Raw genomic sequence first — 24957 nt, 5'->3', positions numbered from 1 at the left:
GTTCTCAGCAGCACCCCTCACGTCCTCAACCAGTTTCTCATTCAGATGCTCCACGTCATGCACACTTTCGTCGTCCCAGCTTCTCTCACTCAGTTCAACCTGAAAGTTCTCCCACCCTACATCTCTCAGTCTCCACTTCTTTTTCTTACTTGCCACTTTCACTTCATTCCCACCCTGCATCAAGCACTCCACAACCAGCATGTTGTGATCAGACACAATATCAACCAAACCATCCTCATCTATCCACATGTGCGACACAATTTCACGCATTCTTCCATTCACCAACATGTAGTCAATTGCCGATTCCTGTTCTCTTGCACTCCAAGTCACACGCCCCTCAGCCAAAGAAACATTCAGATTTTCCAGCTCCAGTTCATCAACAAACTCTCCAAGCATTTCACCATTCCTGTTCACCTGTTCCCCCAGTATTCCCACATGTGCATTCATGTCACCCATAACTAGCACTCTCCTCTCCATGCTCTCTCACAACTTTCTTAAGTATGTCATACTTCCTCCTATTTTCCCTCTCTGCTCTTTCACCCATGACAGTCATGTACGCTACCACCAGTACCACCTTCTCTGGTCTGCCACGACCATCCATGCATTCCACTCTGACTGCAAGCACATCCTCACTACTTGTACACTCCCCCACATCAATCTCCTCTACTTTCAGTCCTCTTTCTTTCTTGTAGAGTAGGGCTACGCCTGCTCCCAGTGTTTCCTGTGCCTTACGCCCCTTTCCAATCATAACATACTCGCATCCCTCCATTCGTACATCATCTCTCAGGTGAGTCTCAGTGAGCCCGACTAAGTCGAACCTCCACTCCCTGAGCTCCTTGCATACATCCTCAAACTTGCCCACACCCCATCCTCTCACATTCATACAGCCAATCTTCAAACATTTACTTGCCTGGCTAGTCTCTTTTCTTCCATATTCGCTGACATCAGTGGGTCCTCCTCGTCATGCCTCGTCCACACAATACACCTGTCTCGCCCTCATCCACTCGGCCAGTCGACGTCCTAGCCTCTCATTCCCGTTGTGGTTGAGGTGGACCCCGTCTCTCCCGAAGAATTTGTCCTGGTCGAGGATCCCATCCATGTCCAGGAAGCTCACGTTGCCCTTCTTCCCTGCCATCCATTCCATTTTGACCTTCATGAGTTCCATGCATATCTTGCGGTTCGTTTCTCTTCTGACCTTCTCATACTGCACTCCTTCCCGTGGGCGCCGCAGGACCCCCACCACAGCCACACACATCTTTTCTTCTGCTGCCCTCACTGCTTCTATCACTTCCTTTACTGTCTCTTCTGCGTATTGGAGTCCTCCATCTTGATCTTGGTCTTGATCTTGATGCTACAGGTGGCACAGGATCACTCCTGAGCCAGGCCTTTGGATCGGCAACTCCTGTAGAAGGGGGGGAAAAAAGAGAAACGAACAGCATCCTCTATCCTAATTGTTCGTACATCTGGCACACCACATTCTCTCCAGAAACTCTTTCACTGCCTCAATCATCCTTTCATTCGCCTCTCTTCACAGTCCCAGCAACAACACCATCCACTCTTTTCCTGTCTTCTCCACTCTCTCATCCCTGTCATGCCCTAACTCAGTCAGTATCACTTTCATCATCTCATTCCTGTCTCTGTTCTCTTTCCAATCTGAAGTTCCTCAGCTTCCCAGTCATCTCAATTATACTGTGGCTTAGGTGGAGGTGGGTGAATTTTTATTGTAGTGGAGTTTGATAGCAATTCCTTCTGCTGTTATAGGTTTGATGGAAATAAAATAACATTAATCTGTAGCATATCTATTTACTGTGCGAGCTGATTGGAATCAAACTTATAAATTTCATCACTGAGAGAAATAGCATTTTATCTCTCTGGTAAGACTAGTTCCTTTTGAAATACAACTAAGCATGAATACTTCTATTAATTTTAAATGACTGAAGGGTTGATTAATAATGACTGTCTTTCAGGTGATAATTGGACAGCAGCAGCAACAGACTCGCATCTTGAACCACAAGACAAAAACCTCCATGTCTTCACCAATAAGCTGTACAAGATCATACACCAGACATCAGGCAGCTGAGAGTGAAACGAAGAGTGGAACAGACACGTACAGTGAATGTGAGAGGATGAAGGTGTAGCTCATGTGGTGCCCTCATTGAGGGATTGACATCTAGGTGCAAGAACATCTGCATCAACGGCATGCTACAGGTCATCTTTGCCCATGTGGTGCAAGGCTGCAGTGACTGCAATACTCCTCTTCTTCAGTCACAATCTGAAAACAATCACTCAATCACTACCCTCTTCAGAATATATTAAATCTGAATTTTTTTTGTGTGAATCCTAGATATAAGACGATTTTCAGCTGTGAATCTCAATGTATTTGAGTTTAATTCCAAATTATTCACAAAGAATGATGACAAAACCTTAAATTCGATTTAGGCATCATGATGCAATGGGGAAACTTTCAGGTGTGTGTCAAATATCACACTTTCTTCACACAGCAGTTCCTATATGTATGTACATGTTCAATTTTACTAAATTACCATAGAGTGTGTAAAAGATTTAATCAAAGATTCTGTAATGACATACCCACAAGGTCAGTTACATGAGTATCTCAACTAAGCCACAACACAAAGTAATATACAAACTTCCAGTCTGGAGAGAGGCTCAGTATCTGAACAGTAAATCCACTTGAAGGGACCATGGTTGATATCTGCTTCATGAAGTCTCTCCCAGATATGTACTACTGTTGTTGATATATATGATGGCTCACAAATCATTTGCCCATACTTTATCTGTACTCTCTGTGAAAATGTAAATGAAATAACTGACACAAAGTTATTGAGAATGCACACAAAGTTATTGAGAATGCACAAAATTCAAACTCATTTAAATACACACACAGTACTTAAGTGATTCCAGATCCTGCTGTAAGAGCCCCCTCACTCAGAGTACACCTGCAGACTCCTCAGAGACAAGGCAATAGGGACCAGACAGCACTGCTCCATAACAGCCTTGGTGTGCAAATTCAGAGCCACTAGGAAGTCTCAACTCACCAAGGCTCTGATGAAAATTTTGAACCTCTGCAATGATTACTGGCATTAGACAAAAGAAGAGTAATGTTCATTGACAGGAAAGCTCCTTCATGACAAAGTTATCATACTATAATTCTAAAATACACTGCAGGTGGTAAAACATCCTGATGTGTGTGTGATGGTGTCATGTTCTTTTTAGTTAAACGTTATAATGAAGGAGAGTAAATGCAGTGATTAAGGGAGGAAATCCATTGTCATTATGATTTTTTCCATGATACTTAGTGACAGAGGAATAAATATGAAAGAATTGCTAGAAGTCAAGCTCAGGTGAAATTTGAAATTCAGAGGCATGCCTTCACCGCTACTACTGCCTCTTTCTATAAATATAAGGAATATGGAGCTATTGCACGAGAATGAGAAGAAAATATAATTTTGCTTATCGGACATGAAAATAATGAATGGCATACAAAGAGGAAATTACTAAAACAGAATAACACGAGATATTGGAGCTCCAAAAGGGAAGATAGATGCATAAACAAGCAGCAAGATTTTACCTGCATAAAAAAAGGACAAACCAGTAGCCAGCAAAGACGACACCTAACTGTTAACAATAAGGAACAAGATGGCGCCGAGGACACATACACAGGACATCTTTATGCTGAATGAAGGAAGACAAGATACAATTCAGACAAAACTCAAGGTGGTCACCTAAATTATGATCACTAAATAAGGAAACGCTTTTGGTATCACAGGACAGTGAAGATGGCATGATAAATGACTGAGATAGAATTAGGTCACTAATATGTACTTCCTAACTAATTTCAAGCTGTTAGTAATTAACTGAGTTATATCAGTGCTGTTTCGTAATTAAAATACACAACTGCAGTGAAGACATCTGGAATCACTGTGAGAGAGAGAGAGAGAGAGAGAGAGAGAGAGAGAGAGAGAGAGAGAGAGAGAGAGAGAGAGAGAGAGAGAGAGAGAGAGAGAGAGAGACTCAACTACCATGAACTATAAACTTGCCTGGACTATTAGATTGTTAAACTTTAGGTGAGCCTTTCCATTGCTTTCTGTGCACTTTTCATCTTAGCACATTCGACGTATTTCCTTAAACTCCACTGAGGTTTGGTGTCCACTGTTGACAGCTGCCAATACACAGAGGTTGCATACATTGTTTCAGAGAAAATGGACAGGAAGCATCATGAGGATATGGTCACGGTTATAAAATCTAATACTTGTTTCGCAGTAAAACACGCAAGGATACAGTAACACATTAACAACGTAGGATACGAATGCCAATAACTGCTTGTTTTTAATTTGTTTACAGGCAGGTTTCATAGAAAATTAATAAGTTATTTCTCTTGACATCAGTAGTTACTTTCATTCGCTTCTTCAGAAATCAACTTCCATTATTAATGACGTTGCCCCGCTCATTAATACTGAACATAGGCTTTGCTTCAAACAACTTTTAAATCTAGTTAAGAATTTCACTACTAAGGTCAATAAGCATTTCTTGAAATAATCATTCAGTGCGTTTCTTCCCAGACCGCAATAACCTCAGGTGATGTGATATTTACCCATTTGTAATGATGATAACACTATTTCACTGCCTAAAAATCTCTACTCACCATCGAGTTTGTTCGCGTTTTGATACCAGGTCATTTTGTACTTTTTCGTCTACTTAGGAACAGTTTCAGTAATAGTAATAGTCTTTGGCTTAGTTAAAGACTATTCCGGAGGAGGAGGAGGAGGAGGAGGAGGAGGAGGACACTGCACCATGACTCCCAGAACATTGAATGATATGAATATGCACTGCGTAAATAAATGGGCTAATCTGCTATCAAGCTCTATTCCAGAGTCGTTTAAAAACATTCGCTGAAAGACTGGCCAGCTGCACTGACTAGTAAATACTCCCCACACACTCGTATGCAAGCTTGTGGGGTATCAGCTGCCTCTCCCTCCCAACATTCAAAGTGCATCTAAATGAGCCAGCTATATCGACCTCTTACTGATTCCGTGTGCGCTCTGAGGGGACATCCGTGGAAGAGGTTTTAAACAAAGTGACTGGAATAAATTTGCTTTCAGAGTTGATTGCATTTCTACGACATTCTGTCCTGAAGGAAGAAATGCTATCAAGTTAATAGCTTAGGGTATAATTTTTTTTTTCTCAATAAAAGGCTGCATACTAAAGTGAATGATTAAGTAACCCTGTACACATTTGAGAATCATTTGCTTTATTTCACTTTAGGAAAAAGGTTGCCTGAGACGCACACACATACACACTAAAGCATAACTCACTGTCTCCACACCATGACTGTCCTGTAGCACTCCCTTACTGGCAGCTGAGTCACAACACCGGTTTGAGAACACCGCGGCATGTTCTCTTCCTTACTTTTCGTGACAGACAGATGGAAACCCGCGATGACATACTATTTACAGCCCCCACTTACTTCACTTATCTACCTGCTTAGCTAAGAACAAGTTAATTTACCCAAAGTGATGAATTTGAGATCTAAAACTCAAATACCAGTTAATACGTGAACTAACGACCTGTTTTACATTAAGATTTCCACAATGAACAAGAAAGTAATGGTTAGTAGTCGCCAGATATCTTTTTAAATGAATTGTAGAATGTGAAATAATTTTAAGCGAATGTAAACTACTAAAACCAACAATAAACCAACATCAGACGAACAATTAACAGGTGCAAGTGTTCCATGATTGTCCTGCCACATCCAGCAGGACGCCAAGTGATCCATAAAACAAGTCTGCGGAGCACCGAAGCGTATCTACTCCCTTAATTTTGGTAGTGTACGGATGAAACCCATTCCAGACAAGCGATTCCCACTCTTTGCTACTAGTTACTTAATTTCCTATTTACTTATCAACCTACCCTACTTACTACCTATCCACCTACCTAATTATAGCCTGTTTATTCTACTGCCCAGCTACCAAGCCTATTAACTTCCCTATATACCTACTTACATACAACTGTCCTGCTTACCTACCTACCTGTCTGCAATTTCGTCTACACAAGAGGTACTTCCCTCTCCTAGAAGCACCAAGGCACTATCGCACAACGGGAGTCATCCACCACTGATCAATAACTGAGGGATAAACGAAAAATAAAGTTGGGAGGGACTGAAATATGTAGCAAGGGTGAGGCTGGGTCGTGGGCTGCGTGACGACTTGTCAACCCGAGATTCCAGGAAAAGACATGAGGTACACCAAGAACGTAATGGAGATGAGTACGGGAGTGAAAGTGTAGTAATGCAGGTCAGGAGTAAGGAACGCACGCTATGTAAATCCCAGGCGAATCTAGTCCTGTCTCTCCTTTGACGTCACGCAGGGAAGCAAACATGAATGAATTTTACTGGCGAGAAGGTGCGTCAATACAACACTCCTGCGTGTGGGCGGTGTGCAGATCAGCAAGGTAAGGAGGCAGAGACGGGAAGAACGTCAACCACAAGTTTATATACGCCGCAGCAAATCAGGTTATTATACAACAAAAGAGAAATGGTAAAGAAAAAAATAAATAGAAAAAAAAAACCTATTTGTCGTTAAAAAGAACTAGATACCATTAACTAGAAAGTAATCCAGGAATATTTAGGTGATGTGCAAAGATGAAAGAATCCAAAGAAAACCATGATTAGTAAGAGCACCATTAAATATACAGTATCAAATAATTAATGCAGAATATAAAAAAAAAGTCGAAATCTTTTCCGGAAATAGCGTTCGATAGCGCGGCTCACATACAGCTTATTGCAAACTCCGTGATTGGATTCATTCAAGCCCGACAACTTAATAAAGGTGTGATAGGAGTATTCATCTTTATGGCTGTTAACTGAACTACGTGGCTAACACTTACCATTGCATTTACTACTAAAACTGCTCTCTCTCTCTCTTGCTCAGTCACACACACACACACACACACACACACACATATATGGTGACGTTCCTAAGGGCCTTCCCTACACCACTCTCCGCCGGAAACCAGGACGTCAGGAAGCATCTCAGAGGCGCACAACCAAAAGCTTTGTCTCGTCCCTGAAGACTGACTGGTAAAGTTGTTGTGGGAGTCCTAGCAGTGGCTTCTGTGAGTGTGAGTGTGTTTGTGTCATGGTAATCTATCATGCTTTGCGTGTTTCTCTGACAGCACAAGGATAAAGGTCAAGGGCTACAAGTAAATATCACAAAAATGCCATCCGCTGTACGCTGTGCCTCCTCTAGGCCACGAAGCCTCGGTACACGAGAGGCTATTCTGTGAAGGAAAAAATCGGCTATCAATATAATTTCTCTTATTGTGAAAATACACAAACTAAGCAAAAAAAATGTGCACTAATTTCCTAAGGATGTCGCCTGCAGGTAAGAAGAGTGTAAGTCCAGGAATCTGTTTCATCATGACCACGAAGGGAAGCCGAAACTTACGAAGACGAGAAACACACACACACACACACACACATACACACACACACGTTATATTCTACGACTTAGACACACAACCAAGGAAGCTGAAGCATCTAGCCAAAAAACGTAGATGATTTAGAGCATTCAAAAACCACCCAGGCGTCAGTTCGATTTTAAAGTGAGGCCTCACGTCCACCACTTCATTACACCGACTATTCATCCACAGCCAACAAAGGTTACTGATCTCAGGTTGAAAGGTGGTCACGAGGTTAACCAGAAATATTGCAGTGAAGATGAAACTTAAAACTCGATTAAATCCGGTAAAATCCTCTTATTCATCACGCGTGAGAGAGAGAGAGAGAGAGAGAGAGAGAGAGAGAGGCAGGTATAAGTTGATTAAGGCAAACGGGAAGGAAATTGTTCATCATCATTAACCTAACGCTGCATTCATCTAGGTTCACAATGGTGTGTATGTGTGTTCCTCTCATTTTAAAAATTTGCACTCACTTTGAATAACAATCACTGGGAAAAAGTATACGTAAAAGAAATAACAATTAAAACTTTCTAAAATTCACTTACCACCATAACAACCACCATCACCACCACGATTTCTAGATGCTGCATCCGCAAATACCATCATCACCACCACCACAGTCCCGCACATTCACCATCGCTATCACCATCACCACCACCGGTGTAGACAACACCGCCACGTCCACACAGAATGCCAGGCCAGCACACAGAGAGGCACAAACACGAGGGTCACAATGAGCTCGGTCGTTTGCCTCTGAAACACAAAACCGTCGTTCATCAGATGGAAGAACGAGGCAATGAAAGAGCAAACTGGTGTATCTCTCTCAGTATCAACAGTTTGGCGAAAAAAAATTATCTTTTTTTATGCCTCATTAATCGTGCAGGCCAACAAACATGCAAACAAACACGCGGCACAGTCCCAGTGGTCACCTGCATGGCCGACAAGGGTTCATCGAGTCTGTGTTCACTGCCTCTGGTTCTGGACGAGTTTCGAAGCACTTTGTGAAGCCTGAGGGATTAATTTATTTGTTTGTTAGTGATTCAGCCTTTCCGTTTGTTACTCTCGGTGAAAATACCTGAGTTTATTTTGGGTATAACTTCTGGTTTGTCTTTCTGAAATAAAACTGACTTATTTTCACTTACACACACACAAGAAAAAAAAAAAAAATCACATACACGTAATGACAGTTCACTATCCCGCATCAATTCTATGACCACTGTAGATATCATGTACTTCTTACTTCCTATTTACTTTCTATTAATGTACATAATAAAAAAAAAGTTTATTTTTAACACTCACTCTTTGCCTTTGTCTAATACCACGACGGCCGTTTTCTGCACTTACTCCGTCAATAGCACTTTTATTTTTCACCGAGTCCTTCATTGCCTGTTATCATAAAATCTATTTTCGTTTCTCTTTGATGTAACAGTGCTTCATCACATCCACTACCAGGCTTCACTTTCCTGACGGGAGCTATTCTGGTTCAATGAAGAGCTTCGAGCGGAATTTCTCAGGAGATTGCTACGTTCCTCTGTCTTCCCTGTTCAAAAATGACCCTACATTATTCTACAGTTCAGCTTGTGGTGTAGGTAGTAGTAGTTATACAGGACATACTTCGTTGTGTGTGTGTTTAAAGCTCCAGTATTTTTCCGGTAAGAGTGACGGCATGGACGCGTGCATCAGCCTCCCCACAATGGCTATGAAATGTAACACACTAAACTAATTAAGGATGGGAAACTGTATCGCGGTGGTTGTGTTTCTCTCACCGGCCGAGGTTATACGCCCCGAGCACCAGACAACTTCACTATGAGGAGGCACTACGGAGTTTTAGTTTTAAGCTTCTGTACGTTTTCTATCTTTCTGAATGACTGACTGGCCTCCTGCCTCTTGATTCGTTTCCACATTCTGTACGTTTAATACGTCTTTCTGACTGACTGACCGCCTTTCTTTGTTCGTTGTCACTTCGTTCTCACTTTATGTATGTCTTATTAATCTTTCTAACTGATAGACTGACTTTCTTAGTTCCTTCTCACTTTCTTTATCTTTTATCTATCTTTCTGCCTGACTAACCGACTCTCTCTCTCTCTCTCTCTCTCTCTCTCTCTCTCTCTCTCTCTCTCTCTCTCTCTCATAAGAACATAAGAGCATAAGAAATAAGGGAAGCTGCAAGAAGCGACCAGGCTTACACGTGGCAGTCCCTGTATGAAACACACCTACCTATTTCCATCTGTTATCCCCATCCATACACTTGTCTAATCTTCTCTTAAAGCTCTCTAGTGTCCTAGCACTAACTACATGATTACTGAGTCCGTTCCACTCATCTACCACTCTATTTGAGAACCAATTTTTTCCTATCTCCTTCCTAAACCTAAATTTTTCAAGCTTGAACCCGTTATTTCTTGTTCTACCCTGGTTGCTGATCCTAAGAATTTTGCTTACATCTCCCTTGTTATAACCCTTATACCACTTAAAGACTTCTATCAGGTCCCCTCTTAACCTACGTCTCTCTAGAGAATGTAAATTTAACCGCTTCAACCTCGCTTCGTAAGGAATACTCCTCATCCCCTGTATCCTTTTAGTCATTCTCCTCTGTACTGATTCTAATAGACCTATATCTTTCCTGTAATGTGGGGACCAGAACTGCACAGCGTAGTCTAGATGAGGTCTGACCAGCGCCAAGTATAACTTTAATATTACTTCCGGCCTTCTACTTTTAACACTCCTAAAAATGAATCCTAGTACCCTATTTGCCTTGTTTCTGGCTTCTATGCATTGTTTCCCTAGACGGAGTTCAGAGCTAACTATAACTCCTAAATCTTTCTCGTACCCTGTACCTACCAGAGTTTGGGTGTTTAATGTGTACCTATTGTGTGGGTTTCCTCTACCTACGCTAAGCACTTTGCATTTATTGATATTAAATTGCATTTGCCATCTATCCGTCCATTCATTCATTCTATCTAAGTCTGTCTGCAAGGCGATGGCATCCGCTTCTGACCTAATTAATCTACCTATCTTTGTGTCATCCGCAAATTTACTAACATCGCTACTAATTCCACTATCCAAGTCATTGATATATATTAGAAATAATAATGGCCCTAATACTGATCCCTGTGGCACCCCACTAATGACATGACCCCACTCGGATTTCGAGCCGTTTATTAGCACTCTCTGTCGCCTGTTACCAAGCCATGACCCTATCCAACCTAACACCTTCCCATCTATCCCGTGCGCCCTAACCTTTCTCAGGAGCCTTTGATGGGGCACCTTGTCGAATGCTTTACTAAAGTCCAGATATAAGATATCATAACTATCACCATTATCTACTGCCTCGTACACCTTACTGTAAAAACTTAACAAGTTTGTCAGGCAAGACTTCCCCTTCGTGAAGCCATGCTGTGTTATGTTTGTCTAAATGTTCCCTAATGTTCCTGGCTATTATTGACTCTAACATTTTACCTACAACTGAAGTTAAGCTGACAGGTCTATAATTAGACGCTAAAGTTTTATCCCCTTTCTTAAAGATGGGTACTACATTAGCCTGCCTCCACATTACTGGTACCTCACCCGACTCCAGTGATTTCCTAAAGACAGAAACTAACGGCTCACTAATAATCTCTTTACATTCCTTAAGTACTCTGGGATATATTTCATCAGGTCCTGGCGACTTGAACTTTTTTAACCTATCTATCTCCTGCTCCACTATCTCCCTAGTTATGGAAATATCCGTCAGCTTCTCATACTCATCTGCTCTAAACACCTGTTCACTATCTGGCATATCGTGCATGTTTTCCTGACTGAAGACAGTTAAAAAATAATCATTCAGAAGTTTACTAATCTCCTCCCCAGAACTAACCAGCTCCCCATCTGCTGCCTTTAATGGACCTACAGTATCCTTATTCTTCGTCCTGTATACCTGATAAAATCCCTTGGGGTCCGTCTTCGCCTGGCTGGCTACCTTTAATTCATAATTGTCCTTAGCTTTCCTCGTTAACTTCCTGACTGTTCTAACTAATTCATTATACTGTGTCCTTAAAACTTCCTCACCTGCCTTTAATCTCTTATATATACTTCTCTTACGCCCTATATAATGCTTTAACCTAGCAGTCATCCATTTAGGGTAATTTTTTTGTGATCTTATTGTTTTATGCGGGATATTTGCTAACTGACCTGTATGAACTTTATCTACGAAATATTTATACAATTCATCTACATTTACTTCACCTAATCCCCTCATCTCGTTCCCTACCATCCTCTCCCCTCCCTCATCAACTCGCCTCGACCTTACCTCTCTCATTTCAGCATGACCTGACATTCCAACATACTCACACCTATCTCCCCCCTTCCTCTTTCCTCCTCCTTTCTGGAGCCTCACCTCACCTCCCTCATCCTGCCTTATCTCTCTGAACTCCGTCCCTGACCTGACCTCACCCTGCATCCTTTGCCAGCACTTTGTTAGCACTCTCTCTCTCTCTCTCTCTCTCTCTCTCTCTCTCTCTCTCTCTCTCTCTCTCTCTCTCTCTCTCTCTCTCTCACATACACACACATACACACACACACACACACAAAACCACTGCCTAGTCAGCAACTCCATTCACGCCACCATCCATGTCACTGAGAAATATAATCCATCAAGTTGAATATTGAAACTTGCGGGCGATACAGGCCAGAGATCACTCACATGCTGAGACAAACTACGATTTTTCATGCTGGGCCACTGCGAAAGGAGGCCAACCATCCATACCACTGAGAAATAAACCATCATACCGAACATAGAACACTGCAGACGATACAGGCTTAGGATGAACAAAAATCACTACAGTGTGCGCCATAATGCGATTACAGAGGGCGAGTAGGGAAGCTGCAACTCTCCCCTCTCTATTTACTCTCTTTGTATTGGTTTGCTTCATGTTTTCTGTTATCACCCTTCGTTCTAGAATTGCCGTTTTGCATCTCAGGAGGGAAAGCAAGAGTGCATAACATTATCTCCTTTAACACACTCACACACACACACACCTTAACACTGTATTAAGCCAAGCCCCCTCAGCTGCCTCCCTTCACTTCATCTTTTACGTCTTGAGGGAAAGAATAATAACGAAAAAAGAGAAGAAATATCAGGGTGGGTGCCGGGAAAGAAAATGGGGTCGAGGGTCAAGAGAAAACTGGGGTAATTAGGGAGGGTAACTGTGATATTTAGACTTCCCAGGAGAACTTTAAGCCTCCCCCACACACCACTAAGAAGAGCGGAGGAGTGAGGGGGAAAAAAAAGTGAAGCGAGAAGTGTGTGGTGAGAAAAGAAGGAGGAAAGCTGGAGAAGAAAATATTAAGACGCTTTATGAAGTATTGAATAAAGGGACGAAGAAAAAGAGAGGGAGAGAGGGAGAGAGAAGAGGGATGGAGGGAAGGAAACAGACAAGGAAGGGGAAGTATATGATAAAAATAAAGTGTAAAAGAATCCTCGCGTAATGGAATTCAATTTACATTTTTGCGCGCTTGTCTTGTTCATGAATTACGCTACAAGTGGATCTGGGCGGCGTTGTGAATACGTGGTGCTCGACAGTAATTAATTCCACTCGCTGATAATGAGGAAAATAACATTACATCATTATAAATTGTCGCTTCATTTCTTTCTTTTCTATTTCGAGGGATTAATCTGTACGGAAGGGAGGGAGAGGATGGGAAAGAGAGGGAGGGAGAAAGTAAGTGTGTGGGACAGTTGTTTAGTGAATGTTTGTGATGCGCGAATGTGTGTGTGTGTGTGTGTGTGTGTGTGTGTGTGTGTGTGTGTGTGTGTGTGTGTGTGTGTGTGTGTGTGTGTGTGTGTGTGTGTGTGTGTGTGTGTGTGTGTGTGTGTCGTGGATAAGTAGTGCAAAAATAGTTCAATTTCATGAGTATTTAAGTTGCATCTCGCCATGGTAAATATTTCCGGTGCCTTATTTATTTATTTATTTGTTTATTTTTTTTTCCGGTTAGTAAAGATTCAATATCTGGAGCAAAGGAAAAACTGCGTCACCAGTCACTATAACTTTCATCTCTGCAGGCTTTCCCAGGCATCTCTTGGGCGAGTCAAAAGCTTTTCATTTCATTAACTCTTCTCTTTAAACTGACGGACTGTAAATCCTCACTCGCCTTCGTAATGTGGCATCTCATTTTTTTATCTTATATAGTTATACGGTTATCAATGATTTGTACTTCTTTTAATTAACTGTCTACAATTTTTTTTTTTTTTTTACTCTGCGTCGTAATGTTGCATCTCTGTTTATTTTCTTCTCTCATAAGATTATCCATAATTTCTGCTTCTTTTAACTATATTATTTTTTTTCACTCTACGTCTCTTTCTATCTTCTATCATACTATTATCAATTATTTCTGCTTCTTTTAATTGACAGTTTTCATTTTTTTTTTTTTTTACACACTGCCGTAACATTGGATTTGTTTTTATCTTCTGCCAACATACGATTATCCATATATTAACTCCATGTTACCCAACACTTCCTGGCTAGGAACTGTCTGCCTCGTCATGGACCCAAATTCAGGCCAGGGATCAAAAAAGTGAAGACCATCAAGCTCAATCCCCCAAAAGCCACGCCACCAAACTCACGCGGGAGGGAGTGATCAGTGGGTGAAGTATCTTAGTGACGCAATAAGTATCTGTTGCTCAAAGTTTTAGTGGAGTGTTAACACCTTCACATCGAAACATATGAATCAAGCTTAAAAACTGAGGATTCTTTTCAAGGACACGCGGTTCGTTCCAAAGTGTGTGGGCGAGTGGAGACAACTGTGTGGTGCGAGAGAACACATATTTCCTTCTGGAGTATAACAAGTGTATGTGGGAGAAAATGTGAGGCAAGAAGTTCCTTATCAAGGCCAGAAAAATAACAATGAAAGGGATTCTCTCTCTCTCTCTCTCTCTCTCTCTCTCTCTCTCTCTCTCTCTCTCTCTCTCTCTCTCTCTCTTGTTCGCACGACGACACTAAGATGGAAAACATGAAGGAAAAGGGATGAAGGCGTCTGGCCTCGCCTACAACACACACACACACACACACATTTTCAAACACATACATGAAAGAAGACTTAGTTCGGGGCTGTGGGAAGGCAGAGGGAGCAAATGTGAGGAGGAGGAGGAGGAGGAGGAGGAGGAGGAGGAGGAGGAGGAGGAGGAGGTGGAGGAGGAGGAGGTGGAGGAGGAGGAGTAAAAGAAAACGGAAAAAAAAGCCAGGAGGATGAAAAACAAGAACAGGAAAGAAAAGAAAAAGAAATTTAATCAGAAAGGAGAACATATGAGCTGGAGACAACGGTACTTACTGAATCCAGAGAGACAAAAGAACAGTTCACCAAGACTTACGTTCTTAGAAACAAAAACCTAAAAAGATATTTCCACATTTTCGATGTGTTTTTTTCCCACTAACAAGAGAAATGGGCAGGCACAATTTAAACTGGAAGATGATAAAGAAAAATAAAAATTATGTACTAAAAAGGAAGAACTGAGAAGAGTTTTTTGAGATTTTTAAAATTTTTCTTCTGCTAAGAAAAAAAATGGCAGGGAAACTATTTTAACTGAGAGAAGATGAAGGAAATGCAAAATATATATATATATATACATATATATATATATATATATATATATATATATATATATATATATATATATATATATATATATATATATATATATAAAAGCAGGAACTAAGAATGTTTTCTAATCCGTATTTTCTCCCCCGCCCACACACACACACACACACACACACACACACGAACTAGGAAAGGTTGAACGAAACGAAAAAAAAAAAAAAACATGAAATAAAACAGGTGAATATACGAGAAATACATCCACTCATTGACAATAAAACAGAACAACAAGAAAGAACCAATGACAAACTGAAGGATGACGGGAACAATACTCATACTTCAAAAAGAAGGAGAAAGATGCTGAATACACAGGGGAGGATGAAGGAAACCAAGAAAAAACCCTTAAAAACACGGAAAAAGTAAATATACGAGTACTACAAACACTCTTTCACAATACGACATAAGAAAACAAGGAATGATTGACAAACTGAAGGATGGGAACAATACCTGTATTAAAAAAGGACATAAAAAGACACTGAATATACATACATACTTTCCCAATGCCAAGGTAACGTGAAGGTAACTAGCTCAGTGAGGATGACGGGAACACTCCATTCCACGCCCGAACCACCTGAGGATGCTGAGGGCAAGAGTCCAGAGCAGACTTTTATAGGTACGTCCAGCACACAGGGGAGGAAAAAAGGGAAAAGAAAATGTTCGTGAATATGAAAAAAAAGACAAGTACCCAAGTTAGAAAATGTAAGAAAATTCCTGGCATGTGAAAATAAAACAAATGAAGGAAAGTCGTGATATCGAGACAAGAAGAACACAAATGAAACACGTGTTGTTGATATTACTAAGAACTAAGTCTGTCTGTCTCTCTGTTTCTTTGTCTGTCTCCTTGTCTGTCTACCTGCTTGTCTGTCTCATGTTTTTTTCTTTTTTTTTCCAGTAATGAGGTTGAGTTAAGTGATGAAACTAAAACCATTCAAAGCAGAAAGGTCGATAACCCTAACTGAAAAGTAACGAAACTCAAAAAACTTTGACTATCAGAAAAAAAAAAAAAACTATATTCTAAGTGCAAGGCATGCTTAGGGCGCCGATATCCTCTTGATTGTGCCCTTCTGGCCCAAAAATTGCGTTTTGTGTCAGCAGCGCAGTTTGTTAACTCTTTCACTGATAAGATCTTCGTTTGTTAAGATTGAAAACATTGTACAAAATGCATACAGAAAGAAGGAAAGAGTGTGTGGAGGGTAATTTAAGAAAATGTAGTACATAAGAAAGTATCTAAAAAGTTGTAGACGGATACAGAAAAGTATTTGCCTAGCAGTGAAAGGATTAATATCCCAGATGGCACTGTACGCAGCAATGCCCACTGCAAACTGGGGCCTTGTCTCATTTAAAAGGCAAATGGAAACTTGCACCATGTAATACAGGGAAATGGAAAAAAAGTGACATCCCTTAAATAAAAAAAATAAAAATAAAAAAAAGAGGAAAGAAAAGCAAGCTGGTGGCATCCAATCTCTCTTCGGGTCCCTTTACGAACTGATAGAGGGAACGCCGGCGGTAAATAATGATCGCAGGAGAGGAAAGCTAACAAGATAATGAGATTCAGGTCCAGACAGACAGACAGACAGACAGACAGGCGCTCTGACACCCAGCGTACCCATGTTTAAGGATGGTGGAGACGACAGTGGCGGTGGCGGTGGCGGTGGCAGTGGCGGTGGCAGTGGCGGTGGTGGTAAAACAAGTGATGGGTAAATGGTGGCGAGGGAGAAGGCGGAAATGGAAGCAAGGAAAAGATAAGGATGAAAAAAGAAAAAAAAAAGTGCAGCAATTTCCTCCGCGAAATTAGAAGAACGAGATAACACTTGGAGAAGAGACACGTGGGAAATTAGAAAGGAAAAGAGAAGAGAAGAAAAGAAAAGAGAAGAAGAGAAAGGAGAGAGAGAGAGAGAGAGAGAGAGAGAGAGAGAGAGAGAGAGAGAGAGAGAGAGAGAGAGAGAGAGAGAGAGAGAGAGACTTTTACATAAATTAGGTACAAGAAAAAAAATAAGGTACAGGATTAAAGATTTGGGTATGTAAAATAAACTTTGCTAAATCTTAAAAAAAAAAAAAAAAAAGGCAAAGTAATATGTAAATCTGTAAAAAAAAAAAAAGAAAAAAAACTAACAAATATATTTATATGCACAACAATCTGCTTCTGGTATATATCAAGCTGCACCCAAGAAAGAAAATATTTTGAGAAAGGCAAGCCAAAAGAAAGAAAGAAAAAAAAAAGTAAAGACCAATTCAATGCGAGATAATTTTCCACTCTCCATTTCCCCCAAGAATCTCTGTACTTACCTCATATGAATACCACAATATTTTCTTTTTCTTTACTTGCTAACTCTGTCTGTTGTTGCTGTTCTCGTTGTTTTGGTTAATAGCCCTTCAAAACATTCACCTCACTTCCTTTACACAACTCTGTGATCCTCTACAGACTCCCACATGGTGCCCATAACCACCTGTTGCAGTGTTATCTTCAGTATTTTAGGATTCAGGCCTCTCTGTGACAGTTCCTTATCTCCCGAAAACTTGTTACAACACTTCTCTATCGCTCTCTCCACCTTCTGTCTTCGTCTCTCCGGTATTCATAGTTTTCTGTCTTTCATTAATATCTCCCCCCTACCAATTTTGTTGATTAGATTTGCTTAACATTGTCGTCCTTTATGCCTTATATTAAATTGCAGAGATTGAGTGTAATGAATCTTTATATATTTTATTTCTATTTAGTTGATAGTCTTTCAGCAAGTGTAGTAACCAAATGATGATGATGATAATAATGACGTATAGGCTGATAATGACAAGTCTCTATAAAACTTATTTCATAACTTTTTAGTTTAACTTAGTTCATTGTTTTTATCTATATATTTATCTGCTTTTAACTTGATTTTTTTTTTTATTTTTATTCGAGTTTTTTTTTATGTATTTATTTACTAATTTACTTATTCGTTCATTCATTCATTCTTTCTTTCATCCGTTGGTTCATTCACTTGATATCTTTATCTTGGTAAACGCTTAACTTTTTTTTATATCTAAACAGCACAATACAGCTTGGAACCGCTTTACATATTTGATCAGACTATACACTATTATATAAACACAAAAATTGACACGCTTCCTCCACGTAAATTAAATGGGTTTGAATTTATAGGTCAAGAGATGGTTCACACTCCCTCCTCCTCTCGAAGGTGTTATTTGTTATAGAAAGGGAAATATGTAAGCGAATATATTACTTCCTCGTGTTGCCCGCTGAGATAATTTAAGACTGCCATTGGCTATAAATAACACTTGAGGTGGTGGTGTATGTGAGGTGCGCGGTCAGGGTTCCTCTTAACATAATCTATATTCATTTTTCTTCATGTTGTTTGTTGTGTTCGTGTGGTAGATTTGCCATTTGTGAACGCTGAGGGGCAGATCCCATTAATTCTTCCACCTTTTGTAATTCTTTCCTTTGGATTACGTAGAGTAGTTTACATCATTCCGACACGTATTCATTGTTATTCATTGTATCGTCCTTTTCATCGTCGTTTTCACCGCTTATCGTTGCTCTTCTACGTTATTTTCAACATCAATTCTTCCTCCTTTTGTAATTCCTTCCGTTGGATTGGAGTTGTTTGTCTCATTCCGATATGTATGATTTTGTTATTCATTGTATCGTCCTCCACATCATCGGCCTTTTCATCCCCTGTCGTTGTTGTAGTTCTTTTCAACATTAAATAGGGTAAAGTGGAAGGGTGTGGGCTTGACCAGTCGCAGGAATTATAGAACATCAGCCGGACGGACAAGATCATTGGATAAGTGAAGGAGTGAGGCAGCAAAACCTCTTCAGGCTCACCTCTTCATATCACATCGCCACGTATCCTTTCATAATTTCATCACCCAGAAGGCACCAGTGATATGAATACTCTCTGCGATGTTATTCAAGAGGTTGTGGTGGCAAGGAGTCAATTTGAAATCTCTTAATCCGGTGATAAAGTGACTGGTTAAGATTGAAATTTCATCACTATTGTCATTTTTTTTTTTTTACGATTTCAGTGGTGGATAAATTCTTCTCCTGACCTTCTTCACTCATCTGTCGGTTGCCTGCCCATTAAAGGTCATTCCTACAGAACTTTTTATTTTATTTTTCCATTTTTGTATCCGTCTGCACTACCGTCTTTTTTTTTTTTTTTTTTACGATATCTTGGTTAATAAAATAAAAGCAAACACGTTGCTCTCCCTTACAGAGATGACTCTTCACTGCCTTACCCACCCGACGAGTGATATAAAATGCCAAACAGCGACAAGTACGGACTCACCCTCTCCACTCTAATATAAAATGAGAAACAAAGTCGAAAGCATTTCATTTAGCTTCACACCCACGCCACTCCCAATGGCTCAGCGCTGTCATGAGTCTGGAATAAATCACGAGGAAGAAGTTTGTTATGCTGGATCTCTTTCGCCTCATGTCAGCCTTCGAATCTCTGAGAAAAAGAGGTGGATGTTTAAGATTCTTTTTCGTTCTGAAAGAATATCCTGTTCGTATAGAAGCTGACTGATGTGTAATTACCGTCTATTCATCTGTGTGTGTGTGTGTGTGTGTGTGTGTGTGTGTGTGTGTGTGTGTTATATCTTTGTAAATAAGAAAATAGAACGAGATTTCTTTTTTTCTTCTTGTCTTATGACACAAAGATGAATGAAGTTTTCTTATTTATTGTCTCCATATATTTTGTTATTTGCATTTCTTTGTCATAAAGTTTGAGTGAGCATTAAACAGCTTTTACTGTAAATCTGCATTTATATATCGTTTGATTCTACTTCGTTGTAAAGTAAAAAGAAAAAAAAGTTACGTCAGTTTCATCAAAAAGTTTGCACGGTGATCGAGTCAGCAAACTTAATGCTCTGAAGGCCACGACTGTACTTAATGCTCTGAAGGCCACGACTGTACTTAATGCTCTGAAGGCCACGACTGTACTTAATGCTCTGAAGGCCACGACTGTACTTAATGCTCTGAAGGCCACGACTGTACTTAATGCTCTGAAGGCCACGACTGTACTTAATGCTCTGAAGGCCACGACTGTACTTAATGCTCTGAAGGCCACGACTGTACTTAATGCTCTGAAGGCCACGACTGTACTTAATGCTCTGAAGGCCACGACTGTACTTAATGCTCTGAAGGCCACGACTGTACTTAATGCTCTGAAGGCCACGACTGTACTTAATGCTCTGAAGGCCACGACTGTACTTAATGCTCTGAAGGCCACGACTGGGCTTAATTATGACAGCTCCCTGACGTCACTGGTAAATCGGGAAGTCCAGAATGAGGAAGTTGTTAATGTTACTGAAGGCAAGAGAAGATAATGAGAAGTTATCACACCACCACATTCCCCACGACGTCATCGCCGCACCAGATATCATGTTCATTTCGGAATGCTTATTAGTATCAAGCCACGACCTTTGAGCCTCACGCCACCACATCCTTCACATAAACGACCGCCGCTATCAGTTGCTGGTATTAATCATGTTGCTCTTTATACAAGCTTATGAAAATTTATAATGCTATTAGTGGTTCAGCTACTCTGTGTGTGTGTGTGTGTGTGTGTGTGTGTGTGTGTGTGTGTGTGTGTGTGTGTGTGTGTGTGTGTGTGTGTATATGTGTGTGTGTGTATATGTGTGTGTGTGTGTGTGTGTGTGTGTGTGTGTGTGTGTGTGTGTGTGTGTGTGTGTGTGTGTGTGTGTGTGTGTGTGTGTGTGTGTGTGTGTGTGTGTATATGTGTGTGTGTGTATATGTGTGTGTGTGTGTGTGTGTGTGTGTGTGTGTGTATATGTGTGTGTATATGTGTGTGTGTGTGTGTGTGTGTGTGTGTGTGTGTGTGTGTGTGTGTGTGTGTGTGTGTGTGTGTGTGTGTGTGTATATGTGTGTGTGTGTGTGTGTGTGTGTGTGTATATGTGTGTGTATATGTGTGTGTGTGTGTGTGTGTGTGTGTGTGTGTGTGTGTATATGTGTGTGTGTGTGTGTGTGTGTGTGTGTGTGTGTGTGTGTGTGTGTGTGTGTGTGTGTGTGTGTGTGTGTGTGTGTGTGTGTGTGTATATGTGTGTGTGTGTGTGTGTGTGTGTGTGTGTGTGTGTGTGTGTGTGTGTGTGTGTGTGTGTGTGTGTGTGTGTGTGTGTATGTGTGTGTGTATATGTGTGTGTGTGTGTGTGTGTGTGTGTGTGTGTGTGTGTGTGTGTGTGTGTGTGTGTGTGTGTGATTTCCAAAATTCGAAGATTTGCACGCTTCACAGTATTCTTTTATAAACAATGGTGAGTTTTTAATTTTTCAAAGCTCCGTGGTAATTCGGCAATAACAAATACTTTACTTGATCCAGTATTTGTAAAATAATCCCAAAATATACACGATAATGGGCGCTACTACTGACGCCTAAGCCTCTACACTGTATCTTCCACTAAGAAATATTGAATACACAATTTTCTCACTCGTTTGAACAAATAGCCACATATAAATCAAATTAATGTAGTTTTGTACATACGCTTGAGGAACACAGCTCAAGTCTTTTATTTGTTTCAGGATCCCTATTCTTATGTGTGTGATTAAGTAGAGGCATCGTGCAAGGCGGCAGTTCAGGGCCAGCACGCCGCCATGTGCTGTCTCCATTGTTTCGTAACCTTGAAAGAAGTAATTGCCACGCCCATCACTGTCTTTGGAAAAAAAAAAAAGTATTATTTTAATGATGTACTGCGTTACACTTTAAAGGCGCTGCTAAAATCCAGTCTGTAGTGATTCCGAAAAGTTCTAAGTATGAAGTCGTGTAGTGATGCTCAATATTCACTGATCATTATGTTGAAATTCATCGATTTACACAAATTGATGTTTTGCGCCGACACTTTTCTCTCTTAGATGGACTTCAAGACAAAAGCTACGAGTTTATAGCATACAGCCACAGCTCATACCCAGTGACAGTCAGTAAGTCAGACTGTATCAGATTGTTATGGCTCGAGTTACAAAGAACCGTGAGCCTTGAGTGTCCTGTCATGGGTTTGATCCCTGCCACCTCCTTTTTACCTGTATGTTATTTATTCACGAGCAATCCAAGCGCTCTAAAACACGCTCATTCTCATAAATCTGGATCAACCATAGATGTTTCTGATATTTCGTCTGTTCCAAGTTATGCTGGATAGTTCCTTAATATTTGTGAGAGTTTTAGATGAATGGTTTGCCAGAGATATGGTTGGCATTATAGTTCTATCGGTTATTTTATATACCATTATTTTTGTTACATAGACATCACTCGCAGGCAGGTTATGCTTGGCTCATATGGAACATTCACCCGCATATTTACCTGCCAGAAAGAAAAAAAGGTCTGTAGATTAATTATGTCAGTTTTGTAATAGTATACTCGCTAATATAAGTGACTGATGAACATTTAACGTTTTTCCTTGAACTTTAATGTTCTATATATGATTTAGTATCTGAGAGAGAGAGAGAGAGAGAGAGAGAGAGAGAGTCCCTTTCATACAAGCTGCGCCACTGTGTTAACATTTAATTATTGTCTTTCATTATTGTCTTTCTTCTCAGTGTCTTTCCCCATCTCTCTATCTCCCTCCCTCTACCTACCCTCCTCGCCCTCTTTCCCTTCCTCCCCTCGTCATACAGAACTGTAGTCTAATTGCATCCCTTGGTCCCTGTTTGCTCTCGAGTCCTACCAATTCCATTACGTAATTATTCGGGTCATTATGGGGAGGATAAACAAAAAAAAAAAAAGAAGGCAATACTCAGAGAGATGCATGATGATGTTTCATTTGGGTTTAATTTGACGAAGTGTTGCACGGAAGAGGGTATTACGAAGCCGGGCGTTGCGTTGCCTTGTCATTTGTTCCCGCCTCGCTCCGTCATTTCCGCACCGCCGGGATGCTAATGTTGTAACACACGAGAGTGGCGCATTGCATAAAACTTAGATTAGACAGACTTGGGTAGGCAGAGGTTGGGATGACTGCTTGATGCTGCTCTCTCTCTCTCTCTCTCTCTCTCTCTCTCTCTCTCTCTCTCTCTCTCTCTCTCTCTCTCTCTCTCTCTCAGCATTACTTATTCTCTCCTCTTATTTTTTTTTTTCATTTCTATCATCTCTCCATATTCACTTTCCTCCTCCTCTATTTCCATTTCACCCCTTCCTCTCCACAGTTCTGATTCTCTCCATTAGATTTTTATCCATTATTTATTCATATTCTCCCTTCCTCCACTCTTCTTTCCCTTACCTTCCCTTCTCTTCCACCCACTGCTCCTTCTTTCCTTCCTTGCTGCCAATTTCCCTCCTTTACCCTTTGTTTATTTTATTCTTTCTTTTATATTCCCTTTCTTTCTTACTTTCCTTTCCTCCTTCCATCGTTGCTTCTCTCTTAACGTTTGAGTTCTCCCTCCTTACACTCCTCCTACAGACGATGAAAGGGAAACAAGGGGAAAAAACAACGTGCCCATGATTACTATTCACTCTCACTACCACCTCACTCCTTCCTTTCCCTGCCACCCACACTCCACTGGAAACATTATAGAAACTCTCATGCAAGAAATACGTACATATTTCTTTTTATGTGTGTGAGTATGTGTTGCTGTATTTTTTCCTGTGTACTAGTAGAGGCGTTTCAGAAACTGGAGACGTGAGAGAGAGAGAGAGAGAGAGAGAGAGAGAGAGAGAGAGAGAGAGAGAGAGAGAGAGAGAGAGAGAGAGAGAGAGAGTTGATTAGCTAGTTACTTGACAGACAGACAAACAGACAAAAAGCACACACATCAAAAATTACTCCAAAAGGAAAATAGACAGACAGACAGACAGACAGACAGACAGACAGACAGACAGACAGGTATAAAGACATTAACTTTATCAATAGGAGACAGTAAAACAAACAGACTACGACATAAACAAACAAAACACTAAAAGATACACATACAAACATACAAACAGAAGAGTAAGGAGAGGTAGACAGACAGGTCAGCAGAAGAGGCAGGACAGATAGACAGATAAGCAAACAGGACAGACAAGGAAGGAAGGAAGGAAGGAAGAAGAGCGCAGGAATGTTTGCTTGTTTAAGGGAGAAGTAAAACAAAGCCCCACTTCAGAGCCCTCAGTCCCCCTACCCTTTCTTTTTCATCAGCTTCCGAGGTGTGAGAAAGGAGTCAGAGAGAGGCAGGGAGAGGGAAGAGGAGGAGGAAGTGAGAGCAAGTGAACAGGGGAAAGGATATAACTGAGTGAAGGGTGGATGGATGGAAATTACTGATGATGGAAAGGAGGAAGAAGAGAGAAGAGCGAGGAGGAGGAGGAGGAGGAAGAGGAAGAGCGTTAGTTGAAGGTTATTGTAAAACAACTATAACAAAGCTGCACATTTACATCACCTCAGACAGGGCACACACACACAACGAGGGCCAGGTCAGTGGGAGTGCTTCTTAATTAAGGTTAGAGGACAAGTTTGTCTCCACCCGAGGTTCTTCACTGATTAAAGTTCCAGGAATGAGAGGCGAGATGAAAGTGTGCCGGAGTGGAGTCCCTCAGGATACATCGTTGGGTTTGGAGAACACCAACTCTCCTGAAAAAAAAGTGGTGTCGCTCGTTTTTAATTTCTAACCTCTCTCTCTCTCTCTCTCTCTCTCTCTCTCTCTCTCTCTCTCTCTCTCTCTCTCTCTCTCTCTCTCTCTCTCTCTCTCTCTCTCTTCCTGGCCTTCATTATCCTCCCTCTCTGACGCCTCCACCTCACCTCCCTTCACGTCAGCCTCTCTCGCCAACACGAGGCTCGCGACACCACACGGCAGAAGTGCGTCGCGTCCCACCATTGTGTTCCTCCCGTCATTCATACCTTTGCGCGAACACTGCGCCTGCTCACAAATGTTGTCTCATGAGCGGCTTT

The 24957-nt window shown here is 41.0% G+C and overlaps 1 protein-coding gene across 12 annotated transcripts in view; it reads right to left on the bottom strand.

The window, feature by feature from the left end:
- Positions 1 to 24629, bottom strand: part of LOC135098969 (lymphocyte-specific helicase-like) — a 41785-nt gene extending 17156 nt beyond the window's left edge. For 3 of the 12 annotated variants that reach the window (XM_064001420.1, XM_064001431.1, XM_064001430.1), the window contains exons 1-6: positions 24449 to 24628; positions 8406 to 8484; positions 8022 to 8229; positions 2902 to 3083; positions 2649 to 2804; positions 911 to 2272 (exon numbers count right to left, since the gene is read on the bottom strand). In XM_064001420.1, the coding sequence (XP_063857490.1) occupies positions 911 to 945 (35 nt within the window). In that variant the 5' untranslated portion in view covers positions 946 to 2272; positions 2649 to 2804; positions 2902 to 3083; ... (1 more) ...; positions 8406 to 8484; positions 24449 to 24628. Of the gene's footprint in view, positions 1 to 910; positions 2273 to 2648; positions 2828 to 2901; positions 3084 to 4058; positions 4181 to 5333; positions 5353 to 8021; positions 8230 to 8343; positions 8485 to 8775; positions 8978 to 24448 lie in introns of those variants that run through there. The other 9 variants (XM_064001427.1, XM_064001423.1, XM_064001429.1 and 6 more) reach the window with 9 other exon arrangements.
- Between the last annotated feature and the right edge of the window lie 328 nt (positions 24630 to 24957).

The sequence above is a fragment of the Scylla paramamosain genome, unplaced genomic scaffold, assembly GCF_035594125.1.
Source record: "Scylla paramamosain isolate STU-SP2022 unplaced genomic scaffold, ASM3559412v1 Contig96, whole genome shotgun sequence".
Taxonomy (NCBI): Eukaryota; Metazoa; Arthropoda; class Malacostraca; order Decapoda; family Portunidae; genus Scylla; species Scylla paramamosain.
Note: the sequence above shows the minus strand (reverse complement) of the source record. Positions and strands in the feature narration are given on the sequence as shown.